A 27,669-nucleotide genomic window follows, 5' to 3' on the forward strand; every position below is an offset into this window, starting at 1 on the left:
ATGGTGGGGCGGCCACGAGGTGGGACCAGAAAGCAGGGAATCCAGACCTTCTCTGGGTAAGGGCCCCACAGTGGTGATTGTCAAACTTTAATATAGGTCAAATGTGGTTGTTAAAAATGCAGATTTGAGGTTCCCATTCCCAGGGACCCTGCTTCAGGAAACCTGGGGTGGGGCCCAGGAACATGTGTTTTTAACGAGTGCCTGGCTGACTGACATGCAGGTGGTCAAGGGAGCCCACTTCAAGCAGCACTGCTCTGGGTGATCCCAATGGGTGCCACCTATTTGGGATGTACTGAGGGGTTTTCATTTGGAGAGTAGCCTGATATTGTGGAAGTATTTGTGAAGCATGAATCACTCCTCCGTGGACATCAGTAGCGTTCCATTTGTTAGGTGGTAGTTATCTGTTTTCTGTCTTCTGACCCCCTTCCTCATCACTGTGTCCTTTCCTTTTTCTCTCTCATCACCTTCAGCCTCCTGTCCTCCCTAAGCATCCCTGCTTGTGCCTGGACACAGTCAATGTCAACCTCATCATTTCTGAAATGGAAAGTGAAACATGTATTTTTCCTTTTGTTTTTCTCAGCAGTAGAAAAACATTTTCATTTACCTGTGGTCAAAGACTAATAAAGAAGATGTGACGTTTATGTGATGGAAGAGTTTGAAAGCCACACGCTGTTGGTTTTAAGAAATTCTATGAATAGCTTAATTCAATTATATTGCATTGATTCAGAATTTATTTATTTTTAAAGATTTTATTTGTTTGAGATAGAGAGTGAGAGAGAGATCACGAATGGAGGGCAGAGGGAGAAGCAGGCTCCCCGCTGAGCAGGTAGCCTACCCCGGGGCTCCATCCCAGGACTGTGGGACCATGACCTGAGTTGAAGGCAGATGTTTAACCAACTGAGCCACCCAGGCGCCCCCAGAATTTATTTTTAAGAAAAATTTATTTGAAAATGGGAATTTTTTCTACTTTTCTAAAAATTTAAAGGTAAACAGACTTATAAGAGAAGGGGAAACGGTTGATTTTCCTTCAGAAACAAAGAACAGAGTTCTCCATACAACTCTCTAGGAATGAATTCTGTTCCTTGAGTTGGTTGAATTTAGAGGCATGTTGTTCTGAACCACTCCTCTGCCATTTTCTTCCTATCCCTTTGGGGAAAAAAAAGGAGCTACAAACTCCTCCTTGGGAAGGAAATCCAGTCTCAGTTTCTGCCTGTCTCTAATATTGAATTTTCATTTATAAGTTAAAATTACCTTATGTAACAAAATGAACACATGTTAAAGAGGGGAGAAAATGTTGTTTATTCAACTTTCAAAGTGTGTGATGGAAGCTGGTATCTTTGGAGCTCCATTTTTTCCTTCATTGCATCACTCCATAGATTAACATAAAAATGAAGGTTGTGCTGGTTGAGGAAGGTGAGTGGGAAGCCCACGCACAGCAGCCTTCATCCCTGTGCAGGGGCAGCCCTGGAGAGCTCCGCAGAACCCCTCTGCTCCATGGAGCCCAGCCTGCAAATCTACATTGGCCTCTAAATAAAGTAGTGACTCCAAAGTTCTGAATTTTTTTAAAGGTCTGGTGAGGAAGGATATTATCCTGAACTTACGGAATTTTGTGAAAAGCGCCTTAAAGGCTTGGCTCCTGAAAGTAGAGCTTTGAGGAAAGATAAACCTGCAGCAACAGCATCCAGTTTTACAGCAGAAGAATGGGAAAAAATTGACGGCGACATGAAGGTATAGAGTGACGCTGGTTTTTGTGACATTCTCATATTGCATATATGTCTCCTTCCCTTTTCTAAAATCCTAGGCTTCTTTCTTTTTTGTCAGTGAAGGGCTTTTAGTGGTATTCATTCAGGTAGTATTGGTTGCTTCTCAAACCCAGGAGAATATTGTGAATGTGTATGTTTGTGTCTGTACACCCACATGTGTATTTTAAATGACTGTCCTATCAAAGAAACATAATTCACTCAGCTTCTATAAATAGTGCTACAAAACATACTGGTTTGTAATTTCTTTTGTACGATCCTGGTTATTTCCTCGGCATAAATTATTGGAAATCCAGTTGCTTGATCAAAGGATGTGAATAATTCTAAGGCTGTTGAAACACATTTCTATGTTCTCAGAAAAGTTGTGCCTTTGTTCTCTTTTCAGCAGCAGTATATACGAATGCCCATTTAAGGTATTCTTCACTGGACACTATAATAATTTTTTTTTAAGATTTTACTTATTTATTTGAGAGAGAGTGTGAGCAAGCATGAGTGGGGCGGGGGTTGGGGGTGCGGTGAGGGGCAGAGGGAGAGGGAGACGCAGACTCCCCGCTGAGCAGGGAGCCCCAACGCGGGGCTCAATCTCAGGACCCCAGGATCATGACCTGAGCTGCAGGCAGACACTTAACTGACTAAGCCACCCTATAATCATTTTTTAATCAATTAAATAACTGAAAAATTCGTGTATCTGTTCGATTACTAGCAGCATTCCATTTTTTGTCCATCAGTTGAATTTCTTCTTTTGTTAATGGCCTGTATCTTTAGTGATTTCTTTTAATCAGCTTTATTGAGGTATAATTTACATTCAAACAAAAATTTAATGGTCTACGTTTCACTGAGTTTTGACACCTGTCTATGCTCTAAAACATTTCTGTTACCCCGAAAAGTTTCCTTGTGCCCCTGTGCAGTCAGTGCTGACCCCACATCCTGGTCCCTGGTAACCCCTGAACTGTTTTCTATCATTGTGGATTTGTCTTTTTTAGACTTCCCTATAGTCATACAGTATGTGGTCTTTTGTGTCTTCTTTCACTTAGCATCATGCTTTTGAGATGCATCTATGTTGTTGCATATCCATAGTTTGTTTCTTTTAATTGCTGAGTAGTACTGAATTGTATGGATATCTCACAGTTTATCCACTTATCAGTTGATAAACAAAATGTTTTCCAAAGTGGCATTCCTGCCAGTAATGAATAAAAATTCCTGTTGCTCTGCATCTTGGTTCACACTTAGTATTGCCAGTTTTGTTAATTTCAGCTTTTAGATATGCAGTGGTATCTCATTTCTCTAATGACTAACTTTGTTGAGTGTCTCTTCATGTGCTTATTTGCCATCCATATATCTTCTTTTGTGAAAAGTCTTTAAATACCTTGCCCATTAAAAAAAACATTTGGATTACTTATGTTCTTACTAAGTTGTAAAATACATGTCTTTCATTAGATACATCTTTTGCAAATATTTCTGCAAAAAATATTTTGCAGATTACCTTTTCATTTTTTTACGGTGACTTTGGAAGAGCGAAGGTGTTTAATTTTGATGAAATCAATATTTCTTTTACAGTCTGTGCTTTGTGTCCTATTTAGGAAGTCTTCGTCTAATCCCAGATTCCCAAGGTTCTTCATATGATTCTTCTAGAAAGTTTCTAGTTTTAACTCTTAAATCTAGGTCTAGGATCTGTTTTAATTTTGGGGTACACACACACACACATACATATAATATAGATACCAAGGTTTCAAACATCACTTAATGAAAGATTATCCTTTCCCCATTGAACTTCTTGACATCATCATCAAAAATCAATTGACCATGTATGTGTGGGTCTATTTCTGGACTCTCTTTATTCTTTTTCATTAATCTAAATGTCTCTCTTTACTCTAATACCTCATTCTCTTGATTATGGTTAAGTCTTAAAATCAGATAGTACAAGTCCTCCAACTTTGTTCTCCTTTTTCATAGTTGTTTTGGCTATTCTAGGTCCTTTGCTTGCCAGTTACTACAAAATAACTTGCTCGTCTTTGGGTTGGGATTGTGTTGAATTTATGGATCAATTTCAAAATAACTGACATCTTAATAGTGAAATTTCTGATCCATGAACATTATATGTTTTCTGTTCATTTAAGTCTTCTTTAATTTTTTGTGCCAGTGTCTTGTAATTTTCAATGCGTAGTTCATGTATATTTTTTGTTAAATTTATTCCTAAGTATTTAATATATTTTATGCTATTGTAAAAGTTAATGTTTTTCAATTTCAATTTTTTCCTCATTCTAAGTCACCCTAGCTATGAAATTTTATGTATGTATGTATGTATGTATGTATTTTTGGTGTGGTAAAATACATATCACATAAAATTTACCATCTTAGCCATTTTTAAGGGTACAGTTCATTAGTGTTATATTGACATTATTATATTCAGAGATTTTTAGGTGTGCAGTTCAGTGTTATATTCATATTGTTGTGCAACCAATCTTCAGAACTTTTTTTTATCGTACAGAACTGAAACTCTATACACATTGAACAGTCCATCTCTCCCTCCCCTCAGCTCCTAGCAACGACCATTCTACTTTCTGTTTCATAAGTTTGACTAATCTAGATACCTCATATCAGTGGAATTTTAATTTCAATTTTTATTTGTACATTGCAAGTTTATAGTTATCTGACTGATCCTTTTATATTGACTTTGTATCCTGCAATCTTCTTAAATTTACAAATTAGTTGTAGTAGCTTTTTTGTAGATTCATTTTCTTCTATGCAGGATCATGTCGTCCACAAATAATGAAAGATTTACTTCCTCTTTTCCAGGATGGCTGCCTTTTATTTCTTTTACTTGCCTTATTGCACAGGCTTGGACCTCTAGTACAATGTTGAATAGAAGTGTAAGAACAGATATTCTTGTCTTGTTCATAATATTAGGGGGACATCATTCAGCCATTCACCATTAAGTATAATGTTGGCTTTAGATTTTATGATGTGACCCTTTATAAGGTTGAGGAGGGTCCCTTCTATTCCTTGTTTGATGAGAATTTTTATCATGAATGGATATAGAATTTTATGAAATGTTGGGGCGCCTGGGTGGCTCAGTCGTTAAGCGTCTGCCTTCGGCTCAGGTCATGATCCCAGGGTCCTGGGATCGAGCCCCACATTGGGCTCCTTGCTCTGCAGGGAAGCCTGCTTCTCCCTCTCCCACTCCCCCTGCTTGTGTTCCCTCTCTCGCTCTGTCTCTCTCTGTTAAATAAATAAATAAATAAAATCTTAAAAAAAAATTTTATGAAATGCTTTTCCTGCATTTATTGAGAGGAATGTAAGATTTTCTTTATAGTCTATTAATAAGGTAAATTATATACTCTGTTTTCAAACGTTATACCAGTCTTGCATTCAAGGGTAAACTCTATTTAGTCATGTTGTGTCTTTTTTATATATTGCTGGAATTTTATGAAGGATTTTTGTGTCTACAATCACAAGAGATATTAGCCTGTAGTTTTCTTGTAATGTCTGGTTTGGGTAATAGGGTAATGCTGGCCTCATAGAATATGAGTTGGGAAGTGTTCTCTCTTCTTGAATTTTCCAGGAAAGTTTGTGTGTAATTGGTATTATTTCTTCCTTAAACATTTTCCAGAATTCACCACTGATGCCATCTGGGCCTCAAGTTTTCATTATAAGAAAGGATTTGACTATGAATTACGTTTCCTTAACAGATACAGTGCTATTCAGGTTATCCTTAGAGTTCTCTCTCTGTCTGGCTCCCTCTTCTTGAATATATTGCACCCGGATCTTTGTAATCTTTGCCTCCCTGAAGCCTGAACTGTGTTTTTTTTTTAATTCAGTGAGACCACAGGGCTGTTTGGGTTTCCTTTCCCTATGTTATAGCCTGGAAATTACGGGCAGTAAATTGGGGCCAATGCAAAGCTTCCCTCATTTGTTTCCTTTCTTTCAAGGATCATTGCCCTGTGCTACCTATTGTCCAATGTCTGAAAACCACTGTTTCATGTATTTTATCCAGTTTTCTAGAGTTTAAGCAGGAGGGCAGATCCAGTCCCTGTTACTCCATCAGGTCCAGGAGGAGATATCCCTTTATTGATGTTTCTATTCATGTGTTCCTTATTTATTTGTAATAGTTCTGTTGCATATATTCTAAATTTTCCTTCAATTTGTCATTAGTCTTTTAAATCTTGTGTATAGTGTTTTTCATGTTTATTCATTAAAAAAATTTTATCCCTTGGTTTTATCCCTTCTGTTTTCTTGCTTTTATACTTGAGAAAGCTTCCTCTCCACCAGATGCATATTTACCTGTATTTTCTGAGTTCTTTTGTGGTTTCATTTTGCTTAAGAAATAACTTCTTAAAACAGATTCTGGAGAAACAGTTTTTTGTTTTACTTTATTCAGCGTATTTTACTGGATTGAATAATACATTTGAAGACAATTTTGAGGAATATGTATTCTCTAACTCAGAATGCTATGTTTTTTTAAACTTTCAGTTTTCTCGGGGCACCTGGGTGGCTCAGTTGGTTAAGCGTCTGCCTTGGGCTCAGGTCATGATCCCGGGGTCCTGGGATCGAGCCCCGCATCGGGCTCCCTGCTCAGCGGGGAGCCTGCTTCTCCCTCTCCGTCTACTGCTCCCTTGCTTGTGCTGTCTCTCTGTCTCTCTCTTTCTTTCTGTCAAATGTATAAATAAATAAAATCGTTAAAAAAAAAAATAAACTTTCAGCTTTCTCATTTTGCCATTTTATTGACTTGAAATTGAAAATCTGGTAATTAATCTACAAGTTAAAATATCAGTTTATGTCCAGAGTTCTTTGGCTTTAGTGTCCAGGGAATAACAGCGTAGTTTTAGTTGCAGAACCTGCTTTTTTTCCAGTTGCGTGTTCTTTCTCGGTCACCTCTCGACTTTGCTTCCTCTCCCTTTCTTTCTTGCTTTTCCCTGCCACTTGTCCCTCTCCCCGCCCATGCTCTCTTACTCTTTGTCCGCCTCTGTAGTGCTTCCTCTTCCTTTTTACCTTTCTCCCCGTACTGTTTTTCTGTTTCTTCTCCCTTTTTCACCTCTCTGCTCCCATTTTGTTCCCCTGCCTCCTGCACGGTTAGGACAGATAATATAGTTAATCGCTGTATCACGGTGCCTAATTTAATACAGTGTCTGACAGATATCAGACCCTCACTGTATAGCTGCTGAATAATAACAATAGAATTTCCCAGATAACAAATCTCTCACTCAGTTTCTTCCTAGAACCTGTGAAAATTCAGTTTAATAAACATGATTATGAACCTATTATGTGCCAGACATTGTGCTAGGTTCCTGAACCACAACGGTGAGACTATGACGTAGGTTCTGCCCTCAGGGAACTTACAGAATGTGAGAGAGATGAACAATAATTGGCTTATTTTAAATCTCTGTGTTAAAACATGGAGGAGGAGCATTTGTAGCCCAACCAGGTAGTTCAGGGAAAGCTTGTTGGAAGGGATGAGAGTAAGCTTGCAAAATAATAGAAGTAGGAAGGGTAACACAAATATGCATAATAATACTGAACTGTACATTTAAAAGTGGTTAACATGATAAATTTTGTTTTGTGTATTTTACCACAGTTTAAAATAATAGTAGAAGGGCATTACAGATAGAATGCATGACCAAATTGTCACCCCAAAAAATGAACCCAGAGGAAACTATGATAATGTGTAATCCTAACACCTGATTAATTACTTCAAACTGTTTATCTTCTTTTTTCTCCTGCTTCTCAGAGTTGGATATCGGAAATTAAAAAAGAAGAAAATAAAATGCACTTTCATGAAACTGACACACTTCCGGCACTGGAAGATAATTTGCCTCCAGTTCGTGGTTCACATAGGCATCTTCATGTTAGTAAGGTAGGCCGTTTTGGTGTGAGGTGTGGGTGGCGGGGGGACAAGACTGTTGTTGTTGTTAAGAGAGCTAGCAGTTAATCAGAGTAACCACAGTGTGATGTCCCCTGAGAGTTGGGGATCATCTTTCAGCTGGCTGTGTGCTGTGGCCTTCTTGAGGAGGCTGTGTTTCACCACTTGGAGATCCAAATGAAACATTTCCCTTTGAAGGCTTGCTTCTTGGGCTCTGCCTTTTCTCATTTTTTCTTTCATTGTGATGTCTGCTCTACTCTGACCAGTGATGAGCACATAAGATCCAATTCAGTGGGTGAGAATTTCAGGGAATAATCTTGTCTGTCCAATGGAGGCATAGAGGAAATAGTTTATTACATGATTAACTCTGGATTTAAAGTATTAAATAGATACTTGCAAGCAGTTATAGATGTCATTCCTCTGTTTACTGCATGTTATTACCCCAGCCCCTTATGATGATTTCTCTGTGGTCGATCCCTATTTTGTCATGTAGACCTTTCCTTTTTCACCCATCGGTTCCATAAAGAAGGGGCCTGTTGGAATTTCAGGTCCATTTATACTTAACTTCAACTTAAAACTGAGCTTCTGGGCATCCACCTGACCCTGATATTACAGAATCTAGCCATTGTGTCCTGGGCGTTGGGAGTCTCTGGGCTTTCACGTGGATCCTGCATTCTGTTCCCTCTGCCCTACTTTTTTCTTTTAGTCCTATCATTTCTGAAAGTTTGCCTGCTCAGGTCTCTTCATTCTGGACTCATTCATGTTATTCTCATTTCTTCTTTGAATACTCAATTTTATTTAAAAAACATCCATAGCCTTTCATTACAGTGCTCTCTAATAATTTACCTTCCTGCATCTTTTTCCTCCCCATTAAGAATTGCTCATGTAACTGAGGTACACTATAATCTGGTAAGGATGCCACTATCTGTAATTAATATATTTGTATTTATTGAAAACCCATTTTTTGCTAGGTCTGTGCCCTGAAAATATAACAGGGGGTTATGGTTCCATGGGGTAGACAGACTAGTGGTACAGTGATTCTCAAAGTATAATCCATGGGCCCTGGTTCTCCCAGAGATCCTTCCAGAGGGTCCAGAAAGTCAATGCTATTTTTAGAAAATAATGCTACTGCTTTGCCTTTTTCACTGTGTTGACATTTGTATTGAGGGTGAAGCTGCTGGGCCTTAGCACGAAGCAAGGCACTGAGGGGCACCAAACTGTGCTAGTAGTCTCTGTTTTCTCCACAGCTCCCCATTTACAGTAAACAATTCCAGTTTGACTTAAAAATGTCTTTGATGAAACAAAAAAACTTATTTTGTTAAGTCTTGAATCTTGAGGACACATCTTTTTAATAATCTGTGTGACAAAAGAAGTGTTCAAAAAACACTTGACTGTGAGGTAAAATCCGGTGGTTATTTCGAGATTCGAGACTTGTATGAGTGAGTTGCCAGCTTAAGTCACCACTGTTTCCCGGAACAGGTTTTACTGGAAAGCGATTGACAGACAAATTATGGTTATTCAGGCTTGGGTTTTGGCAAACATTGTATTGAAAATAAATGAAGTGGGCCTGTCACTCTAAGGAACAACTGACGGTGTTTTTTGCTAGTGATAAAATCTGAGCTTTCAATTGCAATTTAAGAGCGTATTTCATGGGATGCCTGGGTGGCTCAGTCGTTAAGCGTCTGCCTTTGGCTCAGGTCATGATCCCAGGGTCCTGGGATCGAGTCCCACATCGGGCTCCCTGCTCAGCGGGGAGCCTGCTTCTCCCTCTCCCACTCCCCCTGCTTGTGTTCCTGCTCTCGCTGTCTCTCTCTCTGTCCAATAAATAAATGAAATCTTAAAAAAAAAAAAAAAAAGCGTATTTCATGTTCTTATGCAGCCCTTAAATACCTGCTTGTGACAAAAAATTTCCCCTTAAGGGGATACCTAAAGACTTTTCTGATGAGCTCGATGAAGATATTAACAGATAAGATTTTTAAATTGTATAATGGAATGTAGGGATATTTGGAAGCTCTCCATAACTCAAATGACCGCGCCCAGTGTTACAAAATTATGCATGGGTAAACAACCCATTCAAACTGGTTTTGGATTGTGACTAACTTTTTTTTTTTTTTTTAAGGTTTTATTTATTTATTTGACAGAGAGAGACAGCGAGAGAGGGAACACAAGCAGGGGGAGTGGGAGAGGGAAAGAAGCAGGCTTCCCGCTGAGCAGGGAGCCCAACTTGGGGCTTGATCCCAGGACCCTGGGATCATGACCTGAGCCAAAGGCAGATGCTTAACCGACTGAGCCACCCAGGCACCCTGGATTGTGACTAACTTTTAAGAACCCACTTAAGAAACTGTTGATGAGCATAATGGCTGTTGTTTGCTTTCCTCCCATTCCCTTCTAGTGCTCGTAGTGGGCATGCGACCTAGGTTGGGCCACTGAATAGCACCAAGCTAGTGCTTGGTCAGGGATGGGTGCATGACCCAAGCTAGGGAATGCTGAGTCCTTACCTGGGATTTCTCTAACTAAAGGTGGAGAGAAGAGTCACTCTCCTTCTTTCTGACTGGGAGGCCTGTGAGGTTATGATCCCATACTGCTTGTAGCCACTGTGCGTACTATATGGAAAAAGCAAGTAGCCAGTGGGGGGAAAATGAAATCTGTGGGCAGAAAGAAGCAGAGACTAGGAACAGGGGGAGAGTGGGAGAGCTGGAGAGAGAGAATATACTATCCTTTATCTAGTAATACCCCTGCCCTTTCATCAATTTGGTTAGGTAAGCCAATAGTTTATTCTTTTTTTAATAGAATTAGTCTTAGTTGGGTGTCTGTTGTTGCAAACAAAACATCTCTAATGCACCAAAGTAGTTATTCTTATTTCTCCAATGCCTGGGTTTTTTTATGTTTTTTGTTTTTTTTTTTAAGCTTTTATCTATGTATTTGTTGGAGATGAGAGAGAGCGCACAAGCAGCGGGAGCAGCAGGGAGAGGGAGAACCAGGCTTCCCGCTGAGCAGGGAGCCGGATGCCGGGCTCATTCCCAGAACCCTGGGATCAGGACCAGAGCCAAAAGCAGACCTTAACCAACTGAGCCACCCAGGCATCCCTCCAATGCCTAGGATTTAAAAGAATGAATGATAGGGTGCCTGGGTGGCTCAGTTGGTTAAGCCACTGCCTTGGGCTCAGGTCATGATCCTGGAGTCCCGGGATCGAGTCCCACATCGGGCTCCCTGCTCGGCGGGGAGTCTGCTTCTCCCTCTGACCCTCCCCCTTCTCATGCTCTCTCTATCTCATTCTCTCTCTCAAATAAATAAATAAAATCTTAAAAAAAAGAAAGAATGAATGATAGTTGATTACTTTTTTATTATAAGAAAATCACTAAAAAGCACATTTCATACATGTGAGTTTTTAAATCTTATATACATACTTAAAGTCCTATAGATTGCTCCCAGAATTAACTACCAATTTAAAATTCTTTTTAACATGCTGTATGTTAATAGTTACAATACTTGAGTTGTTATAACTTCAAGAGTACCTATTTTTCTTATCCATTCAATTAGTATATCTTAATTCAGTATTTCACATTGCATTTATCATAAAACCTGCTAATCTTATATTAAATATGTCTCATAAAATGTGATTTTATTCTTTCAGGAAAAATATTCTAATAGCAGACAACCTAAGAAGAAAATTCCAAGGGATTATGCAGAATGGGATAAGTATGTTTTATATTTTGTAATACAAAATTTGTCACTGGAAAATTCTCTACCATAAAATATTGTAGTAACTTCTTAATTATTATAAATCTGAACATATCAAGACTACCAAGTTACTTTGGTAGAGTACTAAGAGTATATGGTCTAAGTAATGAAGGATAGTTGGAAGAAAGGCAGGCAGGGACAAGCCCCCCACTCCCCCTAAGTGGAAACCACCCTTAAAAGGGTTTTATACCATCCTGGAAGGAGCCCTCCACCCTTTCCCATGTGATAGATGACAAAACCCTGATTGGATGACAGGCGTGTGGAGGGTTAATCAGATTTAAACAGCCTACCAGCCAGGCCATAAAAACCCCTAGACTTAGACACTCCAGGTTACTCCAGGTTGCAACCCTCTCGGTTCCCCTCCCTTTTCAGGAGCTTTGTACTATCGCTCAGTAAACTTTGCTTTGCTGCCCACCACTCTTCCTCTGATCTACCCCTTCATTCTTCCAAGTGGCGTCACCAAAAACTATGGGCATTGAGGGAAAAGAAATCCTGTAACATAAGCACTTTTGATCATATTTTTTCATTAAATAAATATCTACAGCATCCTTTTGTTTATAAAAGCAACCAAAAATAATTCAGGTAATCCTATGCCCATCAAAAATAAAAAAGAACAAAAACTTTAAATCGAGATAAGTTAGTTACAATTTTAATGACAAAGTTCTGAACAGTTTAGGTCTGATAAATATGGAGGTCCTCACTTGAATTGCATGGTTTCTAAGAGCAAATACAGATGACTTGTAATATGAACCTGTTACACATTTTTGGAATATGTCTCTAAAGGCACAGTGGTGTGAATATAAGACTATCACTGATAAATTTAATTTTCTTGCTTGTACATTTTTTCAGTTTTTTTCTTTCATTTAAGATTTGACGTGGAAAAGGAATGTTCAAAAATTGATGAAGATTACAAAGAAAAAGCTGTAGTAAACAAGTCACATTTGTCTAAAATTGAGACAAGAATAGACACAGCAGGTAATTGGAAAAAAATAATAATTTCGTAGTTTTTACATTTTCAAAATTGTAATAAAAGCTATCAAACTAGATGACCTTCTCTTTAAGTGCTACAGATTTCCATTGTAATTTTATGGATTTTCTCCTAGAGTTGACCACTTCTAACAAATTCAGTTGCATCCTTTTTAAACTACTTAATTTTATATGAGTAATAGTTACACTACTTAAATTTAGTAAGCCTCAAAATATAAACCTAGTGTTTTACTATTTGTTTTTCATTGTATTTTTCAAATCTTTTTTCTCCAAATCCCTCAATTTTTTTTTGCCTCAAAACAAAAAGATACAGCAGTTTGTTTTCACTGGAAGTCTGTAGGTGTATAGCACCTTTAAGGTGAAATAAAACCAATAATAAAAAAAATCTAAACCCCCCAAAATTGGGAATGATTTAAAGAAACATTTCCTAAACTTAGGAAACCTTTATTTTATTTACTTCACAATTTACTGCTGCTCTTAAAATAAGCATTCTTGGATTTAAACTTTTTAAAAATTCTCTTCAATTATATTTTTATTTATAGCAGATAACATTTACTTCTAGGTCTAACTGAGAAGGAAAAGACTTTTCTTGCTACTCATGAAAAGGAAAAAGGAAATGAAGCTTTCAACTCAGGAGACTATGAAGAGGCTGTGATGTATTATACTAGGTGAGCAGATTTTTGTTGTGGTTTATGTTGCCTGTTTTTTGTTTTTTGTTTTTTTTTTAAGTAGGCTCCACACCTAAATATGGGGCTTGAACTCAGGACCCTGATCGAGAGTTGCGTGCTCTACCAACTGTGCCAACCAGGAACCCCTTGTTGTGGTTTAAACTTGCCATTTAGGGGCGCCTGGGTGGCTCAGTCATTAAGTGTCTGCCTTCGGCTCAGGTCATGATCCCAAGGTCCTGGGATCGAGCCCTGCATCAGGCTCCCTGCTCCGCGGGAAGCCTGCTTCTCCCTCTCCCACTCCCCCTGCTTGTGTTCCCTCTCTGTCTCTCTCTCTGTCAAATAAATAAAATCTTAAAAATAAATAAACTTGCCATTTAAAAAACATGATAATGTTTATATTGTTGAAGTGATATAAATAAGCTAAAAAGTCTGTCAGAATCACTGAAGATATTATACTTATGATTTATCATAAATTCACTTGTGTTTGCCTTGTTTTTCAGTACTTTTCTCAACCCCTTAAGCTCCCTAACCCCCAGTTTGACAGAGGTCCTTTCCTATTTTCCAGAGAAAATAGAAGCCATCTGAATGGAACTCGACAGAAACTCCATAGAGCCTAGAGGTTAAGAACTCCGGTTCTGCAGTTAGAGTGCCTGGATCTAATCCTAGTACTTATAATGCTACCTCCCACCACAGGGCCTTTGCATATGCTGGTCCTCTGTGTAGAAATCCTTTCCTCTTCTTACTATCTAGTTAATTCAAACTTGCCTTCAGATCTCATCCCATGCTTCACTTCTTTGGGGAAGTCTTCCTTTGCCTCCCAGACAGGGTTAAATCTCCACTCTACTCCACTCCTCCCCACCCCTGACTCCCAAGGCAATCTTGCTTCTCCTTTGTGGTACTTGTTGGAGATACAATTTAAGTTTGTGTGTTTTGATAGTAACTGAACTGTAAACTCTGTCAGAGCAGAGCACCCTTGTCAGTTTTCTTATAACTTTGTATCCCCAGTGTCCAACAAAGTACCTGGTTCATAGTAGATATTCAATAAATACTTATATGCACTTTTTTAAAATAAAGATTTTATTTATTTGAGAGAGAGAGAGCATGAGTGGATAGAGTAGCAGAGGGAGAGGGAGACTCAGACTTTTGACTCAGACTCTCCTTACCTTTGACCCTGATATCATGACCTGAGCCGAACGCAGATGCTTAACTGACTGAGCCACCCAGGCATCCACTTACATGAACTTTTGAAGCTCTTAACAGTCAATGAAAAGTAGAATAATTTCCTAAAATATTGTTACAAACTAATTGTGCTTATAGAATCCCTTATGCTATCTTAGAAATAAACTTTCTATGATCTTTTTTTCACCTTTGGAAGGAAGATTTTTTTTTTTTCAATGTTGCTTCTCTAAAGAAGTTTGTCTCCACTGTTTAAGTGAACATACAAGGTAAAGAGGCTATTAATCTATTTCTCATTCAGTATTGTCTTCCCTTTTTAGGCACGTGGATGTCAGCGCTGATGTTGTTCTCTCTCTTCTTGTAGATTTCCACCAGTAGAGAATCTCTTAGTCTATTACAAGGGAACACAATTTTTCCTCTTTTAAGAAATCAGAGTGGTGAAAAATTAAAGCAGCATAGCATTAAGGGAACTCAGACTGCCACTTTCTGACACTGGGCAGATTCTTCACCTCTCTTGCCTCAGTTTCTTCAGTGTGATGAGGTTGTTATAGTGAAGTAGTTCAGAGCCGCTGTGAGAATTCAATAAAACAACACACTGAAAGGCAGGATAACATGGTGGTAGTGATAGCAGGTGCTGGAGTACACTGGGTTTGAGTCCTGCCTCCCATTTACTAGCTTGTGACCTCGGGCATGTTACTTGGCTTTTCTGTCACATCTGTTTTTTTCATCTGTAAGATAGGAAGAGCAGTAATACCTCCTTCATGGATTATAGTGAGGCTTCAATGAGCGTGGTGTTTGTGCCTGGCAGGTGGGAGGTACTCAGTGTCAGGTACTTGTATTAGTCATTTTTACTTGTATTGTCTGTCTTTGGTCTCTACCCAACCATGTGATTTCTTTATATTCATCTTTAATGATCTTAGTAAATTGCTACTTTTTGTGGCTTTTCCCTTTTCATTTTCTATTCTTATGGCTTTAGAAAATTCAGTGCACTCATACCCTTATCTTTCCTAAGCTTAGGAATACATTATTTCACAGCACTCCAAATCAACTTATTAAGCAACAACCGGGGAGGTTTTAAGTCCTTTTCATCAGTTATTTTGCTTTCATACCCTTATGTAACAAAATTTCCTCTCTTAAAGTCTGTATTCCTCAGTTACTATTACTCTCCTTTGTTTCCTTCAGTTAACTTTTTCTGATTAAATTATGATCATTTCCTCCTGGTTAAATCTACTTTTAGATTACAAACTAAACTCTTGTTTTTAGATTACAAAGTAAACTCACCATAGCAACTTAATAAAGGATATTAGTTGTGGTTGATTGCTCCATTTTTTTGTACTAGGAAATTGTCCCCAAGGAGTCAAAATAATGTATTTGATGTTAACTAAACTGGTTTTTTAGGAGATCTGTGGGTATGTAGGTTACCATTCACTTCTAAAGCCAGGGTCAACCTTAAACTGCTTACCTAGATATTCAGCATCTGTCTAAATATTGATTCAGTATGTCTATAGAACTATATTTTATTACTCTTGATGATGCAGGCTGTACTAGTTTGCTAGGGCTGCCATAACAAAGTGCCACAGGCTGAGGGGCTCAAACAACAGAAATTTATTTTCTCACTGTGTGGAGGCTGCAAATCTGAGATCAGGGCGTCGGCAGGGCTGGTGTCTTCTGAGGCCTCTCTCCTTGGCTTGTAGGTGGCTGTCTTCTCTCTGTGTCTTCAAGTAGTCTTTCTTCGGCATGTGTCTGTGTCCTAAACTCCTCTTCCTATAGGACACCAGTCATAATGGATGAGGGTACACCCTCATGACCTCAATTTAACTTAATCATCTCTTTAAAGACCATCTCCAAATACAGTTATATTCTGAGATGCTGGGGGTAAGGACCTCAGCATATGAGTTTGGGGGACACAATTCCACCTATAACACAGGCCATAATTGTTTTGTTTAAAACTTTAGCTGAGTTTTTCTATCTTCTTATGTTTTCCTCTGGTCTACTTGTTGCCAATAAGTGTCTCTTTTGTAGGAGTATATCAGTGCTCCCCACAGTGGCGGCCTATAACAATCGTGCTCAAGCAGAACTCAAACTACAGAACTGGAACAGTGCTTTTCAGGATTGTGAAAAGGTCTTGGAGTTAGAACCTGGAAACTTAAAGGGTAAAAAATATTCACAAAATGCTTTAAATTTACACCAGGATTTGTTCGACAATTTGTAGACACTCACTATGATTATACTAAGACTATTTCAGATACACTCTAATTTCTGTGAATCATCACTTTCATAAAGTTACTTTTAACTTCAAGTTTAACTTGGAATTTAAATTCCTGGTTATTTGCACTGAAGTGGTTAATAATCCCAGGAGATTAAGTAAAATATGTTTTTAAAGAAATATCTCAGGCTTACATTTGAGCTGTAGTGGTTTTCTTTTTATCTTTTAATTTTTTTATTGTGGTAAAATACACATAACATAAAACTTACCATCTTTATCATTTTTCAATGTACAATTCAGTGGTAGTAAATACATTCATATTGTTGTGCAGTCGTCATTATCCTCCATTTCCAGAACTTTTTTTATCCTGCGTAAGTGAAACTCTATGCCCATTAAACAATAATTCTCTACCTTCCCCTCCTGCCAGCCTCTGGCAACCACCATTCTCCTTTCTGTCTCTATGATTTTGCTATTGTAGGTATCTCATCTAAGTGGAATCCTATAATATTTATCTTTTTGTTACTGGCTTATTGAACTATCCATTTATCCAAAAAATATCTAAGTATAATTTAATATAAAATTTCTGACATTAATATAATAAGCCCATGCCAGAGCTCTAGAACCTTCTGCCAGTGGCTTTGTGGGCATTTCCACCTACATGTCCATAGACATTTTATTTATTTCTTTTTATTTGTTTATTTGAGAGAGAGAGCAAGAGAGATTGAGCACAAGCGGGGTGAGGGGCAGAGGGAAAGGCAGACTCCCTGCTGAGCAAGTGGCCCGATGCGGGACTCGATCCCAGGACCCTGAGATCATGACCTGAGCCAAAAGCAGACGCTTAACCGAGGGAGCCACCCAGGCGCCCCTCCATAGACATTTTAAATTAAATGTGCCCAAAGCTAACTATATCTTTTTACCAAAACCTGCACTGTGTTCGTATTTCCTGTCTCAGTGGCTGCACAACCTTGCTGTGGTCTAAGCCTGACTACACAAGTCAGACTCCACTTTCCTTTTCTGTTATCCAGAAGGAATCACTCCACAAGGGAGCGGCATAATTTATAATAGACCCTATTTCTTTAAATGTTATGGATTTGAGTAAATATAAACACTTAATTTTTTTCACATGGAATGTACCCTTGTGTACCCTCCTGCGCACCATGGGTGTGCAGAAGCCATGGGTGTGCTAAGGGGAGATCCTGGAGCATCAGCCCTGACTGTCATTGCCATGGATTGCCCTCCTTTTACCAGCAAAATCCTCTTTGTCTGTAGTTTGTCTCTGTCACAGAGTATGGGTGGGCTCCCAGTTTTAGGACGTGGGAAAAAAGTTTTGCGATCTTCTGATGGGCCCACACCAACACTGTGCCAGGCCCTGTGCCAGGTACTTGGCACGTATTAACTCCACCAATTTCACAATAGGTGAGTAGAGGTGCAGATACTATTGTTAGGACACTCAGTTTACAAAAGTGGAAACTGAGGCATAGAAAGATTAAGCAATTCACCCACAATCACACAGCTAGCAAATGGCAGAGACAGGACTCAGCACTGGGCAGCGGACTCCAGAGCCCACATTCAACCACAGTGCTCATCTTCTGCCACCAGAATGACTTTATGTTTCCATTTTTCCTTGTTTGAGTAATTTCAAAAGCACCAGAATCTTCACTATTTAAAAAACAAACTGGATAGAGCCAAATCTAGTAATGAGGAGGGCCATAAAACATTAAGAAGTCTTATATTTGCTTAAATGAATAACTTCCTTTTCAAAACTTTATGTTTTACTCAAAATATAACTGTTCTAAATGCAGTGTGGTACTTCAGTTCATCCTGCAACAGAAAAAGGCATTAGTGGAAAAACTGGTGAAATGCAAGTAAAGCCTGTAATTCAGTTAATAGTATTATACCAATGTTAATTTCTTAGTTTTGGCAAATATTCCATAGTTATGTAAGATGTTAGCATGAGGGAAAGCTGGAAGAAGGTATATGAAAACTCTCTGTATTATCTTTGCAGCTTTGCTATACACCTAAAATTATTTCAAAAATAAAAAGTTTAGGGCGCCTGGGTGGCTCAGTTGGTTAAGCGACTGCCTTCGGCTCAGGTCATGATCCTGGAGTCCCTGGATCGAGTCCCGCGTCGGGCTCCCTGCTCGGTGGGGAGTCTGCTTTGTCCTCTGACCCTATCCCCCTCTCATGTGTTCTCTCTCTCTCATTCTCTCTCTCAAATAAATAAATAAAATCTTTAAAAAATAAAAAAATTAAAAAATAAAAAGTTTAAAAAATGATAACTATTATATCATGCCTACTTCTTTATGGTTGTTCCCTTCTGAGTAGTAACAGTAATAGCTAAACTTGTACTTAAAGTATAGTGTAACAGTTTTGATTAAATTTATGACAAAATGATTTATCCTGTAGATTTTCTTTTTTTTTTTTTTTTTTTTAAAGATTTTTATTTATTTATTTGAGAGAGAGACTGAGAGAGAGAGAGCATGAGAGGGGGGAGGGTCGGGAGGGCCAGATCGATCCCGGGACTCCAGGATCATGACCTGAGCCGAAGGCAGTCGCTTAACCAACTGAGCCACCCAAGCGCCCTCCTGTAGATTTTCATGGCTCATTCTAAGGCTAAAATCAAGTTGGTCAAATGTATGTTTTAAAATAGCATATTAAAATATGTTGGATATAAATTTCTCACTTTTCAAAATTTCCAAGCCCCATTCTTTTCAAAATAATGATTTACTATACAAAGTTCTCTGATTATACATGGATAATGATGGGACTATAGGCATTCCTCATCAGTATTAAATAATTGTTGAATTATTTGAAATACACAGAAAATCTGATGCAGATTACCAAAGTGCTCAATTTCTGAACTGAGCCGACTTAATCATCAGGATTCTGTCAGTTCCCTGTGCGCAATACCGTCTAATCATTTTAGAGATTGCTATAGAGGCTTCCTTCACTAATGGCTCATATTATGAGCCATCTGCTGGTCAGCAATATACTAAATTTGAATAAAGGATTTTCTCAATTTTCATAAAGGGGCAAAATACTACTAGTGATGATTATTAAGGGGAAAGTGTTAATGCTCCATGTCCAGCTTCCCAGTAGAGCTGTACAGTGTGGTGCCTCGAGGGTATGTATGGCCTCTCAGCACTGACAGGGGCTGGCGGAGCCTGGGGCTGCTCGAGGACCGGGCTGCTGGAAGGGACTGGTGCCCGAGGCAGCCTCTTTGTTTACCCCAGTATCATTTTCTACATGTGCAACAATATGAAAATGGGTGTAATTAAGTTTTGCCCAATTGCACACTAAACTGTTCTGTGCTATTTGTATTCTTCCACTTGAAAAATAGGTTCTAACCATGATACCACACATTAAAAAATATAACTTTTTTTTTTTTTTTTAATAAATTTTCAGCCCTTCTGCGCCGTGCCACTACATATAAACATCAAAACAAGCTCCGGGAAGCTCTAGAAGATTTGAATGAAGTACTGAATGTTGAACCTGATAATGAGTTGGCCAGAGTAAGTACAGAAAGTGATACCTCACTTACCTCTATAGTTTTTTTATTTTTATTTTTAAAAAGATTTTATTTGAGAGAGTGAGCAAGTGAGAGAGACAGCACAGGGGCAGGGACAGAACGAGAGGGAGAAGCAGGCTTCCCATTGAGCAGGGAGCCCGATGCAGGACTCAATCCCAGGACCCTGGGACCATGACCTGAGCTGAAGGCAGATGCTTAATGGACTGAGCCACCCAGGCGCCCAGTTAGTATTTCTGTATTTATGTTAAAATGACATCAATCTTGTTGGATGAATGATGTTGAGAATTAGGTCACAGCTTTAAAAACTAGGTATATCCCGGGGCGCCTGGGTGGCTCAGATGGTTAAGCGTCTGCCTTTGGCTCAGGTCATGATCCTGGGGTCCTGGGATCAAGCCCCGCATTGGGCTCCTGGCTCAGCGGGGAGCCTGCTTCTCCTTCTCCCTCTGCCTCTCTCCCTGCTCATGCTCTCTCTCTCTCTCTATCTCTGTGTCTCAAATGAATAAATAAAATCTTTAAAAAAAAAAATTAGGTATATCCCAAAAGAAAAAAAAAAAACAAACAACTAGGTATATCCCAGATGCCCCAAAGTGTTAATATCTATTTGAAGTGGAAGAAAACAGGCTCTGAAAATGTCCAAAACTATAAACCTACTTTTGAAGGACAAATATTTATTTATTTAGATAGGTAACATTGTTTATAAGGTGTACTTGTGTTGATTCAATACATTTATATATTGCGGTAGGATCACCACCTTTGCTTCAGCTAACACCTCTGTCACATCCCATAATTATTTCTTTTTTGTGGTAAGAACAATTAAGATCTTGTCTCTTAGCAACTTTGAAGTTTAGAATATGGTATTGCTGACTCTAATCTCTATGCTGTGCTTTAGCTCTCCAGGACTTATTTATCTATAATTGCAAGTTTGTGCCCTTAAGCAACATCTCCCAGTGCCGTACCTCCCCAGCTCCTGGTAATAATCATTCCACTTTCTGTTTTTTGTTGTTTGCTTATTTTTTTTTAAGATTTTATTTATTTCTTTGACAGAGAGAGACACATTGAGAGAGGGAGCACAAGCAGGGGGAGTGGGAGAGGGAGAGGCAGGCCTCCCACTAAGCAGGGAGCCCGATGCGGGGCTCGGTCCCAGGACCCTGGGACCATGACCTGAGCCGAAGGCAGACGCTCAACCGACTGAGCCACCCAGGCGCCCCTCCACTTTCTGTTTTTATGAGTTTGGCTTTTTTAGATTTCACATATAAGTGATATCATACAATAAGAATATTTGATTTTTCTCTTTCCTGCAGTGTTGTAGGCAATGCTTTTCTCTGAGCCAATCTCAATTTATTATGCAGAGTGGTATAGAAGTTTCCTAGGTAGGATTAGACACACACTCCATGGCCACAGAAGAGTGCATGGTAAGCATGGCACCACCGACAGCATTCGCTGCCTGACTGAGCAGACTGACTGAGGTTTGCACCCCGGGGGCTGTTTGGAGGCCTAATGAGTAGAGGTAAGTGTAGAGAACTGTGAGATTTTACCCTACTGGCAAATTAACAAGGTGGCCTAGCAGAAGACACAAAGGACTCTGTTATTCACACTACAGCAAACTGATGAGCTTCAAGTTCATCAGCTCCCCTGGCCCCCAAATCCCATGGGGGTGGTGCAGAGTGGCCCAGATAGAGCTGCACAGTCACTGCGTTTGTATCACAGGTGAGGAATCCCAAACTTAGGAAAACCCTCGTTTTTTATAATGGGATACAATTAAACCTGCCCAAAATTCTGTCATGGAGGGAAACATCTTTATTTTACTGGAAAGCAAACATACCTGCTCTCTTCTCTGAAGAGAAATACTCTCTCTGTTTTCCAAGGCTGTTCTCAGTAACAGACATCCTGGAAAAGATAGTCCAGAACAACTGTTATTTATGCCACTACTCACAACATATTTAGAAATGTGAGAAGTCCATGGAGAACTGTCTTCCAGCAGTAAGTTGTCACTGTTTCTACACGCACCTGTAGGGTTATCTGTCTCACTCTCTCTCAGTGGCAGCTGATGTCCCTAGTGTATTTGTCAAGTTAGCATTTCAGTGGATTAGGTTTAGGGCCCGGCTGAAGAACACATCTTTTTCCCATAGTACTTTCATTTTATAGGGGTATATTTATTGAAAAGTTATCATGACAATATTCTAAAAAAAATCTGAAACAAGGAAAACCACCTTTAATGTCACTACCCAATACAATTTCATGTTTACATATTAACTTTCAGGCCTTAACCATTTATATCTTAACCATATGCAAAGATTAACTCAAAATGGATCATATACCTCAGTGTAAAACCTAGAATATAAGAGTTCTAGAAGGACACATAGGATAGAATCTTTATGACCTTGGATTAGACAAATCTTCCTTAGATATGACATAATGGCACAATCCATAAAAGGAAAAGTTGGTAATTTGGACTTCAGAATTTAAAAGTTTTGCTCTTTGAAAGACACTACCAGAAATAAAAAAAAGACAAGTCACAGACTGGGAAAAAATATTTGCAAATTGTGTATCCAACAAAGGACTTGTATCACGAATATACACATGGTCCCCAACTTACAACGGCTTGACTTAACAATTTTTTGACTTTATGATGGTGCAAAAGTGATAGGTATTCAGTAGAAACTGTACTTTGAATTTTCATTTTTTTCTGGACTAGCAATATGCTGGGAAGGGGCAGTGAGCCACGGATCCCAGTCAGCCATGAGCTCACAGGGGTTAACCAATATAGTCATAACCATTCTGTGCCCATGCAACCATTGTGTTGTTCACTTTCAGTACAATAGTCAATAAATTACATGAGATATTCATCACTTTATTATAGAATAGGCTTTGTGTTAGAGGATTTTGCCCAACCATAAGCTAATATAAGCGTTCTGAGCACGGTTAAGGGAGGCTAGGCTAAGTAAGCTATGATGTTTGGTAGGGTAGGTATTGTAAATGCATTTTCAACTTAAAATGGGGTTGTTAGGACATAACCCCATTGTAAGTTGATGAGGATCTGTAAGAACTGCAAAGAACTCTTAAAACCCAATAATAAGAAAACAAACAGGCAAATAAAAAATAAGCAAAATGTTTGACTGTCAGACTCCACCAAAAGAGATCTGTGAATGGAAAATAAGCATTTGGAAAGATGCTTAAGATCATTAGTTACTAGGGAAATTTAAATTAAAATCACAATACTGGGCGCCTGAGTGGCTCAGTTAGTTAAGCCTCCACCTTTGGCTTAGGTCATGATCCCTGGGCTCCTGGGATCCAGCTCCTGGTTGGGCTCCCTCTCTCACGCGCTTTCTCTCAAATAAATAAATAAAATCTTTTAAAAAAAAATGGGAAGAAACTTTTGGGAATGATGGATATATTTATTATGTCAAAACCTATCAACGTGCATTTTAAGCATGTGACTTTGTCAACTATACCTCCGTAAGCTGTTAAAAATGGGCAATCGGGGGGAAGGAAAATGTTTTGATATATTTTTTTTTTCATTCTCATTGGCATAAAACATAGAACTTTCAACATTAAAAAAAGCATGTGTCATATGATTTTATTTGTATAACACTCTGTGTGTACATATGTGTAGAAACATATCTAGGAATGTCAGAATGTCATTGTTACAGAGTGGCAGGATTTCAGATTATTTCTTTCTTTCTTTTCACGATCATTATGCTTTAACGGACATGTATGTTATAATCAGACAAAGCAATGAAGTTGTTTGAAAAAGAAAAACAAGATCACCATAAAAAGTGTTGTCCTATGTACCTTTATGCACTTTTTTTTAAAGATTTTATTTATTTATTTGACAGAGAAGGAACACAAGCAGGGGGAGTGTGGGAGAGGGAGAAGCAGGCTTCCCACCGAGCAGGGAGCCCGATGAGGGGCTCGATCCCAGGACCCTGAGATCATGACCTGAGCCGAAGGCAGACACTTAACAACTGAGCCACCCAGGCGCCCCTCTTTATCCACTTTTTAGTATCTTCATATTCCTACCTGACAGAATGGTTATATTTTTAATTAAAGGAAAACGTTTTCTTTAACATGGTGATTATGTTGCAGAAGACCTTGTCCGAGGTTGAGAGAGATCTGAAAAATTCTGAAGCTGCATCTAAGACTCAAGCCAAAGGAAAGAGGATGGTTATCCAGGAAGTAGAAAACTCGGAGGACGAAGGTGGAAAGGACAGCAGAAGAGCACAGGAAGACGGGAGTGGAGATAAGAGTAAGACATCTTTCCTCTTTTGGTTATGCAAAAACCTCCCTTTTTATATGATGAGCTGGCTCAAATTTTCTATTTCTACCAAAATTCTTAGTCCACCAAACTTTTTCCAGCTCTACCATGTAAATCCATAAACAAGTTGTCTTTTTTCTTTTTTTTAGAGAAGGGGAGAGGCAGGGGGAGGGGCGGAGGGAGAGGGAGAGAGAGAATCAAGACCAGCAGCTGAGCCCAACGTTGGGCTCCATCTCATGACCCTGAGCCGGAATCAAGAGTCAAACACTTAACTGAGCCACCCAGGCGCCCCAGGTTTTTTCTTAATGTTTTTCTTACTATAATCTCCTAAACCCATTTTTCTTCTTAACCTGGCACCTTTCTCTAGTGTTCAACTCAATTCCTGATTATCATGGTATATTGACATTATTGATAATTTGTAGGTTAACCTTAAATCCCTCTCCAAGATGATTGTTTTGTATACAGCTACTTGGTTTTAAACCAAATGTTTTGACTTCACAGGGATGAATGCATTGTTGGGAAATTGCTATATAAGTCTCTCAAAAATTTTTTTAAATATGTGAAAGAAATAGATATAATTTCACTTCTGATATAATTTTTTTAACAGAATCTAGACTAGATAAAGCTTCATCTTCATAATATGTAACAATGACAGTTACATCAGCTTTAAGGGGGAGGATGCGCCTACTCCCTTAACAAGGGTGGGAAGTGTGTCTTTACCCCTTTTCTGAGAGCCCCTGAACAACCAAAGGGAAAGTAACAGTTTTGAAAATTATTCATAGGCAAAAATTAACTTGTAAGCAATCTGACAGAATATTTTAATTTTGAGAGAGAAATATAAAATATTCAGTGCATTCAACTTAAAAAAGTAAAGAAGTAAAAGTTTTAATTTTTTTAGTGACAGAAATATAAATAAATACGTAAAATATACAGCTCAAGACAGAACATCAGTGAAATCAGGGTAAAGACAAAGGGACAAAAAAGAAGGGAGGAAGAGAGAAAAGGAAACAGTAGGGCCACCAGGGAGATGGGAAAGGAAGAGAGGGCATTAAAAGGATGAAAAAGGGAGAAGTTAAAGTAAATAGTTTTTCAAGGATTGAGACTTACCTTTCAGACAGATTTTAAATAAATTCTGGCAGCAAATATTGTTCTAAGGGTTTATATTTAAGATATCAAGCCAAGTATCTTAAAATTAAAGGAAATCATTTAATATCTTACCTGGAACAAGATATAGTATAAACTAGATCAGTTGATCCTATTTGTAAATTATTATTTAAATATTTACATATAGTAAAAGTGGACTTTTTTGGTATGCAGTTCTATCTAACAGGTGTATAAAATCACGTGACAGGATACAGAACAATTCCATCATGCCAAAGACTCTTGCTGTCCTTTTGGCCAAATTCTTCCCTCACCTCAAACCTTGGTAACCATTGGTCTGCCATAAATTCTTCAAATTTTGGGGGTTGGGGGAAAACACAGTTTCTCCTCTCCCACAGGGACTGTTACGACAATTGTTAGGTCACTTAGTGTTGTCCCACAAGTCCTTGAGGCTTTCTTCTTTTTTTCTCACTCTCTCTGTTATTAAGATTGAAAAGTTTCTATTGATCTATATTCAAGTTCACTGATTTTTTTATTTCTGATCCCAAATGTACTGTTGCTCCCATTCGGTGAATTTTAAATTTTGGTTATTGTGTTTTTCCATTCTAAAATTTCATCTTAGTTCTGGTTGTTTTTTGTTTTGTTTTGTTTGTTTGTTTGTTTGATCTTCCACTTCTCTGCAAACTTTTTAAATCTTTCCATTTCGGGAGTGTTTGCCTTTATTTCTTGGAGCATGGTTATAATAGTCACTTAAAGTCTTTGAGAATTCACATCTATGTTATCTGGGGTTTGGTATTACTTAATCATCTTTTCCCTTGCCAAATGTGGAGATTTTCTTTCTTCCTCGTTTGTTAAGTAGTTTTGTACTGTATACTAGCAACTTTAAATATTATGATTTGCGATTTTCAGTCTTATTTAAATCTTACAGAGAATTTTTTTTAAGCAGTTAATCAGTCTGGTTAGGTTTGGGTAACAGTTTTCCTGCCTGATTTCTGTGGACTATGGTTCTAATGTCAGTTTAGTTTCAGAACCTTTGCAATGCTATTTGGATCTGTCCCACCTGTACACCACTCAGTGACCAGCCGTTGTCTGGGCAGTGGTCTTCCCCCATAATTCATTTCTCAAAACTTTTAGTATGCTGTTTAGGATCACATTATGTATGATGTGAGCCCAGGTCATGTGCAATTGTTTTCTTGAGCTCCCCCTTCTCTGTGATTCTTTCCTGCTCTTTCTGGCACCCAGAGGTTTTCCTTCCTATTCCTCTAGTTAGAAAGGCAGACTTAATTACCCCTTTCTACCACACACTTCCCATGACCCTCTGCCTCCAGGACCGAGCAGCAAGAGGACAGAGAAGAACAGCAATGGGAACATTCTTGGAACCACAATTTCTCTGACCAGAGATAAGAGTTCCTCTCCCTCAAAATCTTACGTACCTGTTGGCTGTTACTGCCACTGCAGCGGATGTAGGATTGCCTGGGGGTTGGGATCGGACAGAAAGGAAAAACAAAACAAACAAAAAAGAAACCAAGATTTTGGCACCAGCTCCGGATTTTGGACAGCCTTTGACCCAGGTTAGGAGATGACAGAGGAAAGAAAAATGAGAAGCTCACTGCTGGTCTGGTGGCTTTTCAGGTTCTAGGCCCTTTTCCCAGCTGGCCTGCTACCATTTATTTTTCAGTGTCCTCCTTTGGCTACTCCATCAATTCTGTCTCAGGTTTTTAGTTATATTTAGGGGGAGAGATGGGTAGAGTGTGTTTATTCCATCTTGACAGAACTGCCTTTCAGATTACTATTTTTTTGAAGGATTAGCACATTTGAAGAACTATAAAAGTTGCTTATTTAGGTTATTTTATTTAATCCTCAAGGGAGCTATAACCCACACTTTTATAGATTAGGCAATGGAAGCCTAGAAAGGCTTAGTTATTTGCCACATTTGCATGGGCTGTAAATCACAGGGCTAGGACATGGCCCTAAACCTGTGTGACTCCAATGTCTATCTCATAAAAGTGGTTAGTGGATGCCAACTAAGAAAGTACAGGTTCTATAAAATCCAGACTGAACATCACCAGGCTACCTTGTCAAAGAAACAGATGTAATTTGGTGTTTATCTCCCTCGTGCTTACTGATGTTGTACCAAAACTCTTATCAGAAGCTGAACCTATGCTGAAGAGCAAGTGAGTTAAAGACTAATGTGATAATTTTTGATTAAAAAAAAGGAGCATAGGAACTGAATAGACATTTTTCCAAAGAAGACATTCACATGGCCCATGGGTATAGGAAAAAGATGCTCACATCACTAATCATCAGGAAAACGCAAATCAAAACCACAATGAATCACAGACCTGTACCTCTGAAACAAATAATACATTATATATTAAAAAAAAAAAAA

General features: G+C 38.7%; 1 protein-coding gene across 1 annotated transcript in view; it reads left to right on the forward strand.

The window, feature by feature from the left end:
* SPAG1 (sperm associated antigen 1) overlaps positions 1 to 27,669 on the forward strand; it is a 70,106-nt gene that overhangs the window by 7,074 nt on the left and 35,363 nt on the right. Inside the window, exons 3-10 of the mRNA XM_081817074.1 lie at positions 1,569 to 1,728; positions 7,486 to 7,611; positions 11,252 to 11,316; positions 12,227 to 12,333; positions 12,908 to 13,013; positions 16,212 to 16,342; positions 19,801 to 19,907; positions 24,011 to 24,170. Of these exons, the coding sequence (XP_081673200.1) occupies positions 1,569 to 1,728; positions 7,486 to 7,611; positions 11,252 to 11,316; positions 12,227 to 12,333; positions 12,908 to 13,013; positions 16,212 to 16,342; positions 19,801 to 19,907; positions 24,011 to 24,170 (962 nt within the window). The remainder of the gene's footprint in view (positions 1 to 1,568; positions 1,729 to 7,485; positions 7,612 to 11,251; positions 11,317 to 12,226; positions 12,334 to 12,907; positions 13,014 to 16,211; positions 16,343 to 19,800; positions 19,908 to 24,010; positions 24,171 to 27,669) is intronic.

Source organism: Leptonychotes weddellii, chromosome 4, assembly GCF_054177405.1.
Source record: "Leptonychotes weddellii isolate Sample4059 chromosome 4, ASM5417740v2, whole genome shotgun sequence".
Lineage (NCBI taxonomy): Eukaryota > Metazoa > Chordata > Mammalia > Carnivora > Phocidae > Leptonychotes > Leptonychotes weddellii.